General features: G+C 38.4%; 1 protein-coding gene and 1 long non-coding RNA gene across 11 annotated transcripts in view; one reads left to right on the plus strand and one right to left on the minus strand.

The window, feature by feature from the left end:
* The window catches only part of NFIA (nuclear factor I A), a 336,917-nt gene extending 327,800 nt beyond the window's left edge, over nucleotides 1-9,117 (minus strand). For 3 of the 10 annotated variants that reach the window (XM_058178424.1, XM_058178427.1, XM_058178419.1), the window contains exons 1-2: nucleotides 8,754-9,109; nucleotides 2,720-3,251 (exon numbers count right to left, since the gene is read on the minus strand). In XM_058178424.1, coding sequence (XP_058034407.1) covers nucleotides 2,720-3,251; nucleotides 8,754-8,780 — 559 coding nt within the window. In that variant the 5' untranslated portion in view covers nucleotides 8,781-9,109. Of the gene's footprint in view, nucleotides 1-2,719; nucleotides 3,252-8,753 lie in introns of all 10 variants that reach the window. The other 7 variants (XR_009154605.1, XM_058178426.1, XR_009154606.1 and 4 more) reach the window with 6 other exon arrangements.
* The window catches only part of LOC131196031 (uncharacterized), a 41,614-nt gene continuing 34,968 nt past the window's right edge, over nucleotides 7,435-14,080 (plus strand). The window contains exon 1 of the long non-coding RNA XR_009154607.1: nucleotides 7,435-8,335. This is a non-coding gene — a long non-coding RNA (uncharacterized LOC131196031). The remainder of the gene's footprint in view (nucleotides 8,336-14,080) is intronic.

Genomic DNA, 14,080 nt, shown 5'->3' on the forward strand with positions numbered 1-14,080 from the left:
GATTTCTGAATTGCTCTTCAATTCTCACTGCATGTAAGTCGATTTTAGTATTATTTCTTCATTTTATACTGGCAAATTCCTTACCATAATTAATAAGGTTACCGCCATTTGGAAACATCTGATAACAATGGATGCCTAAGACTTGTATTAATGTTCGCATCTGGTATAAACTATAAACTGTCACCTATGTGTGAGTTGAGTGGCTCTATAAATTTGTTTAATAATAAACAAACAAATAAATAAATGCCAGTTTCATTACTACATCTATTCAAAGGCAGTTAGCACGGACCTTGCTGGTATTCCTGGGTGAAAAAGGATTCTGGGAAACATCCAAACAAAGCATACGTCAAATATAGGTAGTCCTTGACTTACAACTGTTCATTTAGTGACCATTCAAAGTTACAATGACACTGAAAAAAGTGACAGATGACCATTTTTCACACTTATGACTGTTGCAGCATCCCACATGATTCACATTCAGATGCTTGGCAATTGGCTTATATTTTGCAGACTGTTGCACTGTCCTGGGGTCACGTGATCTCCTTTTAGGACCTTCTGACAGGCAGTCAGTGGGGAAGCCAGATTCATTTAACAACAGAGTTACTAACTTAACAACAGCAGTGATTCACTTAACAACCGTGGCACGAAAAGTCATAAAACAGGGCAAAATTCACTTAACAAATGTTTCACTTAGCTGGGCTCAATCATGATCATATGTCAAGGACTACCTGTACAATCATTTTCCTTCATTCACAAATAATGAATGTTGCCAGGGATATAGTGCATTTAAAGATAATAGGTATGTTTTTCATTCTTTACAGGTGATTACTGAAATATTTTCCAAAACATGGCATAAAGCATGTGATGCAATATATAGATGTAATAAACCAAAATAATATGTATTCTAAAAGCACTACAAATCTATTTTTATTTATAAAAAAAACTACAAATACCACCTGTATTTTATATAGAAACACTGAACTCAAATGAACTAAGTCTTGAATAAATTATATGTTGAATTATACAATACCTTTAGTTGGTTTTCAAAACAATTGAAAAAGATATTCAAAATGAGAGTTGCTACTCTTCAATGATAGCAAAGCAAAAGAGTTGTAATTAAAGAATCACAATATGCTCTTAACATCTATAATGGCAGCAAAGGGTTATATCTGGCCTACTTGTATTCATTGTTTTCTTTTTCCACTTTGTGTATTTTATTTTTGCTAACAATATTATAGCACAGTTATAGTTTTAGAAAAAGTTTTATAGCTGTCTGGCTTTTTTGCAATGTTACCGATTAACAACTTAAAATAACTAGACTAAAGTGAGAAAGGCACAACATTTAACAAACACTGTCAATGAAATACAAATCTTTTAAAAATCAATTTAAAATTCACATTATACATCAACAAATGTGCAAAAAGAATTTGCAATATGCCATTAACACAACTTTATTAAACTTCTATATTTTTAAATCTGCTCTTAATTCATGAATTTTCCACTCGGCACACTATATATATAGCTATGAACTCTCACAGAGGCCACGATCTATTATAAACATTTGCACTTAATAAAACACAGCCATTATTAGACACACACAAAACACAGATCCCAAATAAAAGTCATAGACTTATAGTATTGTTTTTTTAAATCATCTCTTTATCAATATATATCAGTATATTCAGATGCTTCATTAGTCAAAAGTGCATAATAGTTCATATTCAGAGCACACCACTCTGTGTGATTCCATAGCACAAAACCAAAATTGTAACTTCACATACCAATTATCACAGTAACACTACTACATATAAAGCCGTTAAGAGACACAGGCAACTTCACTTTTGTACAAAACTACCTAAAAGCTAACAATATGCCTCACATTTAAAAAGGCTGTGTACAAACACAGATGTATGCACTTAACATATTGAGAAATCTATATCTTTTCTTCTCCATATCTGAATTAAACTGAACTCTTGGTAAAACTAAATTACAACGAGTTGCTTAGAAATATCACCCTGGTGCTCATGTTAGCCTCCAAAAGTCACAAGGTAACAAACTACCTCAAAGTAGGCTGCAGAAAAATATATTATTTTGCTTTAAGAATAAAAAACAATGCATATATCCATTTTCCATCATGCGGCGTTGTTAAATTAATAAACCATTCTTTAAAATCGATAATATTCTATTTATATAGAGCAATTACTAAGAACGTCTTTTAATTTTTCTTCCTTCATTAAACAAAAATTTCTTTAATCCATACACCAGTTGGTAAGGCCACTGTTTTTGCCTACTTCTTTTTAAGTATGCTAACCATTTAAACTTACATAGCATAAATATTATTTTCATTTTTTTTCTTTGTGGCCAAATTTACACCAAACTAAAAAAATAATTCTAAGAAATACTCAACATTCTAATGCCAAGCATTTTCAAAAGGCATTCTAATGAAAATGCTTCAGGTACATTGCACATTAGGTCAAATAGTGAAGGACACTGTTCTTTCACAATCACTTTTTTTGAACTATGTTGCACTTTTACACAATCTATAGCTTCTCTGCTTCTGAGAACATCAGGACCACCATCAGAGACATAGCAAAGCAACACAGTTTAATTAACTTACATGGTCAGATGCAAGCACGCCTCACACTGGAATAACCCTGCGGTTAAGTCCTTGCACAACAAACGTATTCAACAGTGGACAACTTTAAATATAGGCACTTACCTGCTGCGTGCACAAAGTATGCCAAATATAAATCGAGTTCCTTAACAGAAACCCCTATATGATGGGGCTGTACACACAGCCCTGGATTTGAGCACTGTGGGGACTTTACAAGGCGTTCGCCATCAGTACTTTCAAGCGGAATACCTTTAAATAAAATCACCATAACTAGGTCCAGCCTCCAGACCTTATCTGCTTGCCGTAAACAGTCAATTCTTCTCATTTTGCCCTTCTGGTCTGGATTGGAAAGAACACAACAAGGAGGTTTTTTTCCTGTCACAGTTAGAACAAAATCTTCCCGATATTCAGGCCTGATGTCTTTCCGAAGCTTTGCCAAAAGTCTGGATGCCCATTTCTGTTTAACCTCAGGTTTTTCGCTTAGCAATTCATCCTTCACTGCTCTTTCTTCCTCTTTTGACATGCGCTTCTCATGTTTTTTAAAGTATTTTCGCTTTCGAGCTTGTAAGTTGAACCATGTGTACGCAAATGCCCGAACATGGGGAAGAAGTGCTTCAATGAAGGGATGAAATTCATCCTGAAAATAATCAAAGTGAAAAAAAAATATTACTACAAGGAAAAGATGTGAGATATGAAGGTTTTATGTCTTCTGACCTGGCGACTGTAACTTACAACTAGATCAATAACAGAGCAACACCTATATTATGTACAGACATCAATGTTTCTACATTCTGATAACAAAGGAAGAAAATCTCTAAAATATATCATGCAATCAACTTTCTGCTGTCACTCAGTCCCACACACCAAGTGCTGAAAATATTTTGCCATAACAGTATGAATTGCATTTGCTAAAATAAGCAAATTCAATAAAACTCATAGCACTGACTTTGCAGCAAATGTTATTTTGGGTCAGAAAGGTGAGACTCTAAAGCTTTAAACAGCTGACTTTACAATAGTTTAATGTAAGTCAATAGGGTAACTCCAAAATCAATTATTTCAAGTCTACAACAAGACCACTGTAATTTTCATCCATTTTTTAAAAAAAGGAAGAAGTATATTCTTTTGCTTTATTCCTGACCGTCTTGTGTGACCAACTTGCTATATGCTTGCCAATTTGTCATGATGTAACCAACTTGCTATATGCTTGCCAATTTGGCAAAATTTTTAACTTTTGAAAGTCTGAACATGACCAGCCAATTACCATCTGATATATGATAAAAATATTTTTTAAAATTTCAGGTTGAATGTGTGAATGTAACACGATAGGACGCTAAATAAAATGGATTATATAAAAAGAATTTCACACTAACAAAAAATAATAATTTTTACACACAATAAAATATAGAAATCTTTCAACTAAGCTTTCTGATCTTTATTTAGGAAACAATAATAGTATAGAAGATATTATGGCTTTAATACATTCTAAGCCACAAATATTTTTAGAAAAAATGAGAAACAGAACTAAGAGGCTAGTGCGTCTTAAAATGCATTATATATGTATGCATACAAGGGCTTCTACACTTTTTAAAAATATTATGTGAACAATCATAGCTAATGAAAGCATTATCTACCTTTTCATGTCTTTTATGTGAATTTTCCCTTTGATAAAACCAAAAAGGGGTTTTAAACATTTCTCCAAATGTCTACAGTACAGTAAGGAAGATCGTATTGTAAATATTTAAATAAATAAAGTATCCTTCATTGCTATAAAACACCACCTGAAATTAGTAACAGTGCCCATTATTGATACATATGCAGTTAGTAATAAAACCATATATAGAAAAAATGTGCATTGTAAAAATATGATCATGAAAATGCACTATTTTAAAATATTAGGAGCTCTCTTGCCAAATTTGGGCTTTCATTGTAAGAAGAGGAAGCGCTGTTGGCATACTAGAAGACAACATGGCCTTCTCTTGTTTCTAGAAGTATGTGTCCTTCAATACTGAATGTCTTCTGTGCAAATGTATACATCCCTATTCAGAAGGAAGTTCTTATGAATTCATTGAGACTTGCTTCCCTTAAGAATGAACAAGATTGATGTCTGCATTTCTTAATTCATGTAATTCAGAAAACCAATCAATTCTTAAAATAATGATGGGTATTCTTACAAAGGGTATTGTTACGTAATGCTATAGCAATGTCTAAAATTTCTTGATTAAATGCAGGAAATTTCAGAACCAAAAGATCAGGGATAAGAGAGCGCAATATATGAAAGAGTTTCACCAGTTGGATCTTGTGTTACCCTCTAAAAATAAATACCGCTTTCTATCAACATAATGAAAACATTGAGTTGAATTAATTTTCTGCAGAAAATATTTTTCAAAATAATATAAAGTCGATCAAGTGTATTTTCTGATTTTGAAGGGAAAAAATGGCTTGATATTTATACCATTTAATAGATAATGAGTACATGTAACAAAATAACAATTTACATAAATCCCATGAAAAAAACTAGAAAAATATTATATTGACAATTAAATAGCTATATTTTCATACAATTTCCTCTCACACTTAGCCTAGTCACTAACCGGAGCAGCAACTAAAATAATTATGTATAGAACAGAAAATGTTAAGGCCTTTCTCACATGCATACAATCGCCAACTATACAAAAAAAGAAAAAAAAAGAGAGAGAGAGAGATTTGGGAATGGTTATCGTTCTGCCATACATCTGCAAAATTACCCATCCTAAAATAAAAGATTACTACAAATCGTTGTGCTTTCTTAAAAGCATCTTGATTTTATTTTACAAACTTTTTTTTACCATTTATTAACTATATGTAGAGTCCCACATTTTGAAATAATTTATTGTATAATGAAATCTGGCAATGCTAAATACGATTGAAAAGGAAAACAATAGCTTAAAAATCTATTTAAAATATTCAAAATCCACCAAATGAGTTTCTCGTAATCATATAATTAAGAGATTCCCCATTGCTGATATAAGTAATGCTACCCAGATTGGCTTCCGCCAAACAATGTATGAAAGATCAATTGTTCAAGAAGGACCTGTCTACTCTATAATACATTATCTGAAAGAAAAAAACAACAAGAAGGAATGTTATTATACAGTATATATTCACAACTAAAACAAATTATTGCTTTCCAGGTTTGCCAGAAAATTTAAGAACATTTAGATGTGGGTCAGATTACTTAAAAATTAAAAGTAACAACTACCACAAAAAAAAAAAAAAAAGACAGGTATGTATAGTTCTCTTTTTAAAGTTGAAATTATAAGTAAAAGTTCTATAACATTAAATGAAGAGTTTCTTTTTATATATCACATGATCCCATTTACATCTTCCAGATTGGCAGAAGATGAAAATAACAAAAGTGAGTTTATAATACTTTTTATGGCTCACAGCTATGGGTTCTTAATAACACTTTGCCATAGCTATACAGATACATTTGAATTATTTAACAAAAATCCTGTTAACATATTTTTGAACATGGAATATACAACACAGAAGCCAAGCATACATATTTAAGTAAAAATATACCACAGCAATATTTAGAAACAATTCACTGATCTGTTCCATTTGAAACTTTGCCAGATTTATAAACTTTCACAGCATTAATATTTCCATTGTCCATAAATCTACATAATAATCTGTACCTCTAGGATAAACTATTAAAATAAAGTCAAAACAGTATATTATAAACAGCAAATAGGTAATTTCCCCTATATTACAGGGTAAATGTAGAAATCGCCTTATTATATTCTAATCTTCCAATGCTGCGGGTGGGTGTTCATTCAAATTTAAAGAAACCAACATGTTAAGCTAAGCCTTTCTTAATTTTGAAATCTTTCGGTCCAAGCAATCAGGTGTACAACTTTTTGAAGATATTCTATAAAGATGTCTCTGAATCTAAACATTTCCAAACCTACTAGGAGACTGGAAAGCAACATGCCATAAAGTAACTCTTAGGTTAAAGACCAAGGTACAAAAAATGTATCTGGAAACATAAATGCGTAGCAAGGCCTAATAAAAGAGTCCTGTCCCTCCTTGTGGGAGGTGGGAACTGAGAACATTTTATTGGTGTTTAAAATAAAAAAAATATCTATTTTAAGAAAGTAAACAAGCAAAAAATAGATCTGACTTGAGTTTTCTGTGAGAGATAAAACTTTTGAAAAAGTTGGCTTGAAAAATTCACCCTCAAAATTGCAGTATCAGTTATCTTCTACCTATAATCAATGTAGTCAATAAAGTTTAATGGCATTGTGTAGTTCTTTTGGTTTGATATGTTCTTTATAAATAAATGTATTCTTTGGCTCTAAGTGACAGCTTTTGTGGATCACTGGGCACAATTTTTCCAAGTTATTCATTCCTAAATTTCTGTTGTGTCATTTGAAATGTGTATTGTTCCTTCTTCCTTCTTTTGGTGTTTTAAAGGTGTTCAGAGTGCTCAATTCCACTCTTTTCATCACCATTTAGCAACTAAAGTATACAAAGTGGGTTTTTTCCCCATGTGGGGGCCAGAAGTGCTGAAATGGCAAAGGCAGAAACTATACAATTTCCCTAGGAACTTTTCCGGTTTCACTGTTCAGAATGGGAAACCACCAAAGGTCTAACAAAGATTATCAGTTAGAAAAAGAGGGGCTGAGCAATGTAATTTGCTAAAACCATCAGCAGAAATACAAGTTATTTTTCTGATTTTAAATCGTGGCAACTCGTCTCAGGAAGAGCATGGATGGGGGTAGTGTGGGAATGTTGCCAAAAAATCTGGCGCTCCATGAGAGTTTTCTTTGGGGGGGAGGCAAAGCGCTAGGGGGTGGGTGGGAGTTGTGTAGGGAGTTAGAAAAGTTGCCGAACTCCTAAAGTTCGCAGTTTCCCAGGCAGATCTGCTTCGGTAGTATTTAGGCGTCATCCGCACTACTCTTCAAATTTCAAAGTAATGCAATCAGGAGATCTGGGGAGGCGCGAAGTGGGCTGGAGACCCACTTGGAATGATTTGCAATCCACGAGGAACTTCGCTCAGATGCAAACAAAAGGAACCCAGCAACTTTCTCCAAACAGCAACTCCCTTCCCCGCCTCCTTCTTTCCCCGGGCAGGACATTACAACAAACCTAACTTCCCAAAGGAAACAACCCCAGGCAAATATGACACCCGAGCAAGTGACAAGCGTTAGAGGCAGGAGGGCAAATCTGACTGGGGCTGGATAGCTCGGTTCAGGCGCCTTGCGAGAGGCTGCTGGAGACTCCGAAGATCCCGAACTGGGCCGTGCAGGAGAGTAACGGAACGGATTGCAGATCTGCGGCCGCTGCAGCTAGCGCGGTGCGCAATGTGGATTCCTTAAAGCTGTTAAGTTCTCCATCAAAGCGCGATGCAACGTACGGGAGGGAAAGTTAGAGGCTTAGGTGCAATGCATCTCTCCAGACCTCCGGTTCCGACGAGGACCGGAGCACACGTTGCGTACAGCGTACGGGCAAAGGCTGAACCCCAAAGCTGCCGAACACATTACACGTTATACCCAACACAAAAGTGCTCGAGGACTTTATAGAGAAAAAGCAATGCAGCTCCAGCAGTCCGGGAGGCGCGGAAAAGAATACACGCAGCACGCAATTACTTAATGCTACACTTTAAAAACAACACACAAAGCATCTAATTGTATCTGGGTTGCGTTTGTTCCACGTTCGTCCGCTTCGGAAGCACAAACAGTAAGTATTGATTTCAGATGACCAAGCATGTAATGGGTTGCGAGACTGCTAAACACGTGCAGACCGTCCTAAACACCCACATACGCAGACATCCACACCGCATTTCGGTACGAACCCTCCCCACTGCCGAGAGCCACCCGGTTTTTCTCCAACACACACACACACAAAAACCCTCGCACATTCCCACATTAATTAAATAAAAACCTTAATAACAAGGCGCCATTAGCCATGTGTCTATACAAATGGCCGAGCCAGAGCAAGAATGTAACCTCGCGGAAAAGAAAGTTACTTTCCGCAAGCTGGATTTCACCCTCCCGCCCTCAACGCGCCCCCCTCCGCAACGCTCAGACGAACCTCCCGCAACACCCCCCCTCCGCCATTCCCCTCCCCCCCCGATTCAATCCGGAGAGCTTCTTACCTGGGTAAGGCAGAGAGGAGAGTACATGATTGCTGTGGGGGGGGGGGTTGTGGCTTGGAGGTGTGTGAGTGAAAGGGGGAAAGAGAGAGAGAGAGAGAGAGGGAAGGAGAGAGAGAGAGAAAGGGAGGGGGAGGAATAGAGAGAGGGAGAGAGAAAGAGAGAGAGAGAAGAAAAAAAAAGAAAGGGGGAAGAACCGAGCCTGCTTCTTGCTTTCACATTTCCAACTCTGCTAAACTGCAGCCAACGCTGATCAGCTCCATGAGCTGAACTTTAACCCCGCCTAGAGTTTCCCTACACTACACACTATACATGTCTACTGTACCCAGGCGTTAAAGGCATAGTGCACACTTCCCCCCCGCCCTCCCCACGCTTCCAGCGACAGCAGCAGCAGCAGCAGAAAGCCTCGGGCTCCAGCTTCTCCGGGTGCCTGCCAGCGTGCCTCCAGCCAGCTTCTGCTCCGCTCTGCACCGCTCCACAGCAGCAGCAGCAGCTCGCTCGCTCGCTCGCTGCCTTGCCCGGGGGAGGGGGGCTGCAGTGCTACTGCTCGGCCAGCCCTCCCTATCCCAGATCCCCGTGCTCAGTGTATTACTGGGAACGCAATTAGGAGCCGCTTGCATGTCGGGCTCCCGAGCGGCTATAGGCTATGCAGGATGTGCTTAAGCAACCAAAACTTCTTTTTGGCATTTCGGTCTCTCTCGCCCACCCACCCCCGACTCCCATGCGCACTCACGTCTCCCCCCCCCCCCACTTCTTCTTCTCTTTCCGAAGGATTTCGAACTAAACTTTCTACCGCTCATCTGCAGAGATTTTTCTGCCCGGAAGAACCATTTATAAGCCTGGTGGCTGCAATATCTTTCCAGAGCATTCAGCTCACTATATATAGATAGATATATACTCTTAAAAATGTATATAATTCTAAGTAAGTGCTATCTTGAACACACTCCTCCAAGTATCAAAATTGTGTTGTTTGGGTGCCGAAAACTGCATTTCCCTCCCCCCCCCACAAGAATTTTCTGCCTAAGTGAAATCCTTTGGGATTTGAAAGGTTATTTTCTTTAAATAATAAAGAGAAGGTTGGGTTTACCTACAAATGCTGACATTCATCAATCTGTATGGCTCATTTGACAAAAGATGGTGATAAAAGATGGTGGTGGGAAGCTCAGCATCAAACCCTACTTTCCAGCCATGCTGAATGTCCATGCTTGTTTGTTTCTACTTTTGAACAAGGTTAAAGCTTTCCTGCTTTTACTAACAATGCAGAACTTAATGACTGCATTGCAACCCACAAGAAGAAAGCATCAGTATTTACTACTTTAAAGTGATTAAACTAAGAATCCAGCCTTCCGTCCTTTATTTATCATAATGCATTGTTCTGGCACAAGAAAAGCTTTGGTTTTGGGGGTTTGGAAAATTGCCAGCCAGCCAGCATTTTCTTGCCCTGAGCTTTATATTTTCTTTCCAGTCTTACTAAATCTACTAAGTGGAGTCCTTTCTGATCTTCTTTCCATTTCCCAAAAGAACAGCAGCCTTCAGACACTTGACAGATCCATAACCATTCATTAAAAAAAGGGAAGAGGATACCACAAAACATACCACATTCTGCTTGCCAGCCTTCCTTTATGGAGCTTAGATTTAGGCGCCTCGAAAGTTTAAAATGTTACAGACTTTTTTTTTTTATAAAAAGCAGGGAAACTTTTAAAAGTCTATTCAGGGGATAAGGCCTATGTTACTATACTACTTGATTCATTTTGAATGTTTCACTCGAATCTTATCATTTGTAGGCGGCAGAGAGCCGATTTCAGAGAAGGCTTTACTTTCCATTCCAAGTTTCTTAATAGCAAAAAAAAAGAAGTGTCCAAGATACCTTTGATTAACATAAAGCCATGGAAAGAAATTTAATGGGATTTCTTCCTTTTCCAAGTTTCCTGGATAGGATTTTCTGGTTGACAAAACTTGCTTAGAGCAAAAATACTGAGGAAAAACAACTCAAATACCATGAAAATACCACTTTTATTGCTTCCCATATGCTCCAAATGTGGTTTGCCCTCCTTTTTTCTCCCAACTCTCCCAGAGCTTACTGGACCAGAAAACGTTTTCCTTTTCTCTGCTGTGTATCCCAGATGTAGATTAGGTGTAGTTCCTGCTGCTTGCCACAACCAATCCAGTTTAAGGCTATTCACAGTCCCTACATCAGACACTACATACAGGTTTTGGCATGCGTGGGGCACTACAGCCACAAATACTTCCAAAGCGGTGTCTGTGGTGGCAAGGGGAAGCTGAAACTTTTACCCATGGTGGTGAATGTGCCCCATTGGTTAGCCACAGACTGACAGCTTGGCACCAGTTGCCAGAGCTTTCCTGATAGCAGTCCAGTAGTTGTGTGAACCGGCAGACAAGTTAAGTAAGGGTTTAATGAGACCACTGAGCTTATTTTGTTGAGCAGAGACCACAAAAACTATTCTTTTTTTTAAATGTTTTTTTTGGGGGGCGGGGACTGATAACATTCCTGTTTTCTATTGTGGGTGTCCATTTCACAAACTCTACCCCTTCCCCCCACATTAGATATCCCACCTCCTCCTTCCTGATCATTCTGTGTAACTTAAACCGGATTATTATTATTATTATTATTATTATTATTATTATTATTATTATTATTATTGTTGTTGTTGTTGTTGTTGTTGTTGTTGTTGTTATTATTATTATTGTTATTATTATTGCTCCAATTTCTCCTAACGGAGGAAGAGGAAAGGGGTCAAAGAAGGAATTGGTGATGGAGGCAGGATCGAGCCCCTGGCTGTCCTTCCCTCGCTGGCACGCAGTTTTGCTCTACGACTTCCAGCTCTTTGTGGTTAGCAATATTATCTTAAGTAACTTTTGGCGCCCTTCGTAAGACTTTTGGACGCGGGATGCTGGTTTGCGCCCTCTAGGCAGACGTTGCATCCAAGTTCAGCGCCGAGCCGTTCACATCCGCTCCCTCCTCGCCTTCCCTTCCCCCGCCCGCAAAACCTACACAAAAATGCCCTCAGAGGAGCGCTCTCTCCCTCCCTCCCTCCTTCCCTTCCCTCTTCCTCACATACGCACACCCCCAACACAGCGGAGCTAGTGAAAAATCGAGGAGGGGGAGGCACAAATAATAAAGTCTAAGCTTAAATCTTTTTTTTCCCCAGCCCCCCAAAGGAGGCAGAGAGGTACAAAAAAGAGAACCGTATGAAATCTTTCTTCGGGGAGGTTTCTCTCGCGGAGGGTGGAGGGAGAAGTCTTCAAAACCCTAAATGTGTGTGTGCGCGCGCGCGTTTGTGTGGGTCTGCCTAAAAGCTTGGAAAGCCAAGGGAGGCTAAAGTATACCTAAAGGGGAGCTCTCCATTACAAACCCAGGACAAAAATCTCTCTCGAGCCAGCACGTCTCCCTTGAAAATGGGAAGTTTTGAAAAGCGCTATAGGCTGCTACCGTGAAATGGTATATGTCTCTGTGAAAAGACTTTCTGCCATGATCCCTGCTATCCATATTGTACCTGGCAGGCTGCCCGGCATTGCATTTACAATGTTTTATTTGCAGAAACTTTTACCTCGCCAGCCTCTGTGAAATCCTCTTAGATATATAAATTACGTCGCGAAGGGTTCACTTATACGGACCATCTTGAATATATATTAAGGAGAAGCTTAACGGGAAATTGCATTAATATGATTTAAAAACTCGAGGCTGGGATGTTTGAAACCACTTCCTTGAGATGAGCTGGTCAGCCGAAAAGGAAGCTACTCCGGAGTAGGATGACTTCAAAGTCAGAATTAATGGTGGGTTTTAACACCATTCCCCCCACCCCCTTCTCCACACCATAATTTTTATTTTAAAACAAGGGTTCCTTCCAGGGACCTTGTAGAGTATGCAAACTGACACATTTTTTTAAAAAAGCTTCTTGGGCCCAAGGAGACAATATTTTGCACCCAATAGGTACAACTCTCCTTGTGTCAGTTCAGCACAAATACCCAGGACTTCTGTGGGACTTTGGTCCCACTAAATTTTCAACCTTGAGGATTCTGTCAGCCATCAAGTATGTCCAGAAAAGTGCATGGAGACCCTGCCTACACCACTGACCTAGGCAATTTTTTTTCTCAAGGAGACTCCTGCTGGAAGGATACATTTCCTTAGGCAGCTTTCAAGATTTACAATAAGGGGTCTAGATCTTATCTCCAAGGCCAGTAGTAGTCTTCAATTTGGTTTCTCCTGGGAGATGGGATTCTGGGACAGTAGAGTAGAGTAGAGTAGAGTAGAGTAGAGTAGAGTAGAGTAGTAGAATAGAATAGAATAGAATAGAATAGAATAGAATAGAATAGAATAGAATAGAATAGAATAGAATTTTTTATTGGTCAAGTGTGATTGGACACACAAGGAATTTGCCTTGGTGCATATGCTCTCAGTGTACATAGGACCAGATTTCCAACTAGTTGGGTACATAACTCCTTACATTCCCTCCAGCATTGGACAGGATGGATCATATTGTACCTATTCATGTTCACTTGCACATCCATCTTCATATCCACTCATTTTCCCCAGTAGTTTACAAGACTTAACCATTTCCATTTTTTTCTGATTTACCCACTTTTTCTGCCCCATGATTTAAACTACTGTAGATACACGTGTGTATTGGAGATTAAGAGTTAAGTATTCTTGGGCTGGGCAGTGCCATTATTGCTTCAATGAAAAATGGGAAAACCCCTCCCCAATGCATGCATATAGGATAACCACTATTAAATTGAGTAGTTGGAGAAAAAGTTTATAGCCCATGTTAACGCACAACGAGTTGAGCAAAGGTCCTGATTCATTCCTGATCGTACTTCCTCCCAGAAATCAGTGTGTCATAATTCCGTGTTGCAATCTAGACTCCTACAGAAAGTGAATTATATTCTGGGATGCTATCCATACAATCGTGGATTTACAGTACCATAGACCTAAGTACTCGGAATAAAGTTGGAAGTTACAACAGCACTGAAAAAAGTGACCTATGACTTTTTTTCATATTTATGACCCTTGTAGCGTCTCCATGGTCATGTGATCAAAGTTTGGATGCTTGACAACTGACTCACAGTTATGACAGTTGCACTGGCCCAGGGTTAAGTGATCGCCTTTTATGATCTTCTGATAAGCAAAGTCAATGGGGAAACCAGATTCATTTAACAACTGTGTTACAAATTTAACAACTGCAGTGATTCACTTAACAAATGTGCCCAGAGAAGTTGTAAATTGGGACAAAACTCCCCCACCTAATAAATGTCTCACTTAACAACAGAAATTTTGGGCTCAATTGTGCTCGTAAATTGAGGGTTACCTA

The sequence above is a fragment of the Ahaetulla prasina genome, chromosome 3 (assembly GCF_028640845.1).
Source record: "Ahaetulla prasina isolate Xishuangbanna chromosome 3, ASM2864084v1, whole genome shotgun sequence".
In the NCBI taxonomy this organism is placed as follows: domain Eukaryota; kingdom Metazoa; phylum Chordata; class Lepidosauria; order Squamata; family Colubridae; genus Ahaetulla; species Ahaetulla prasina.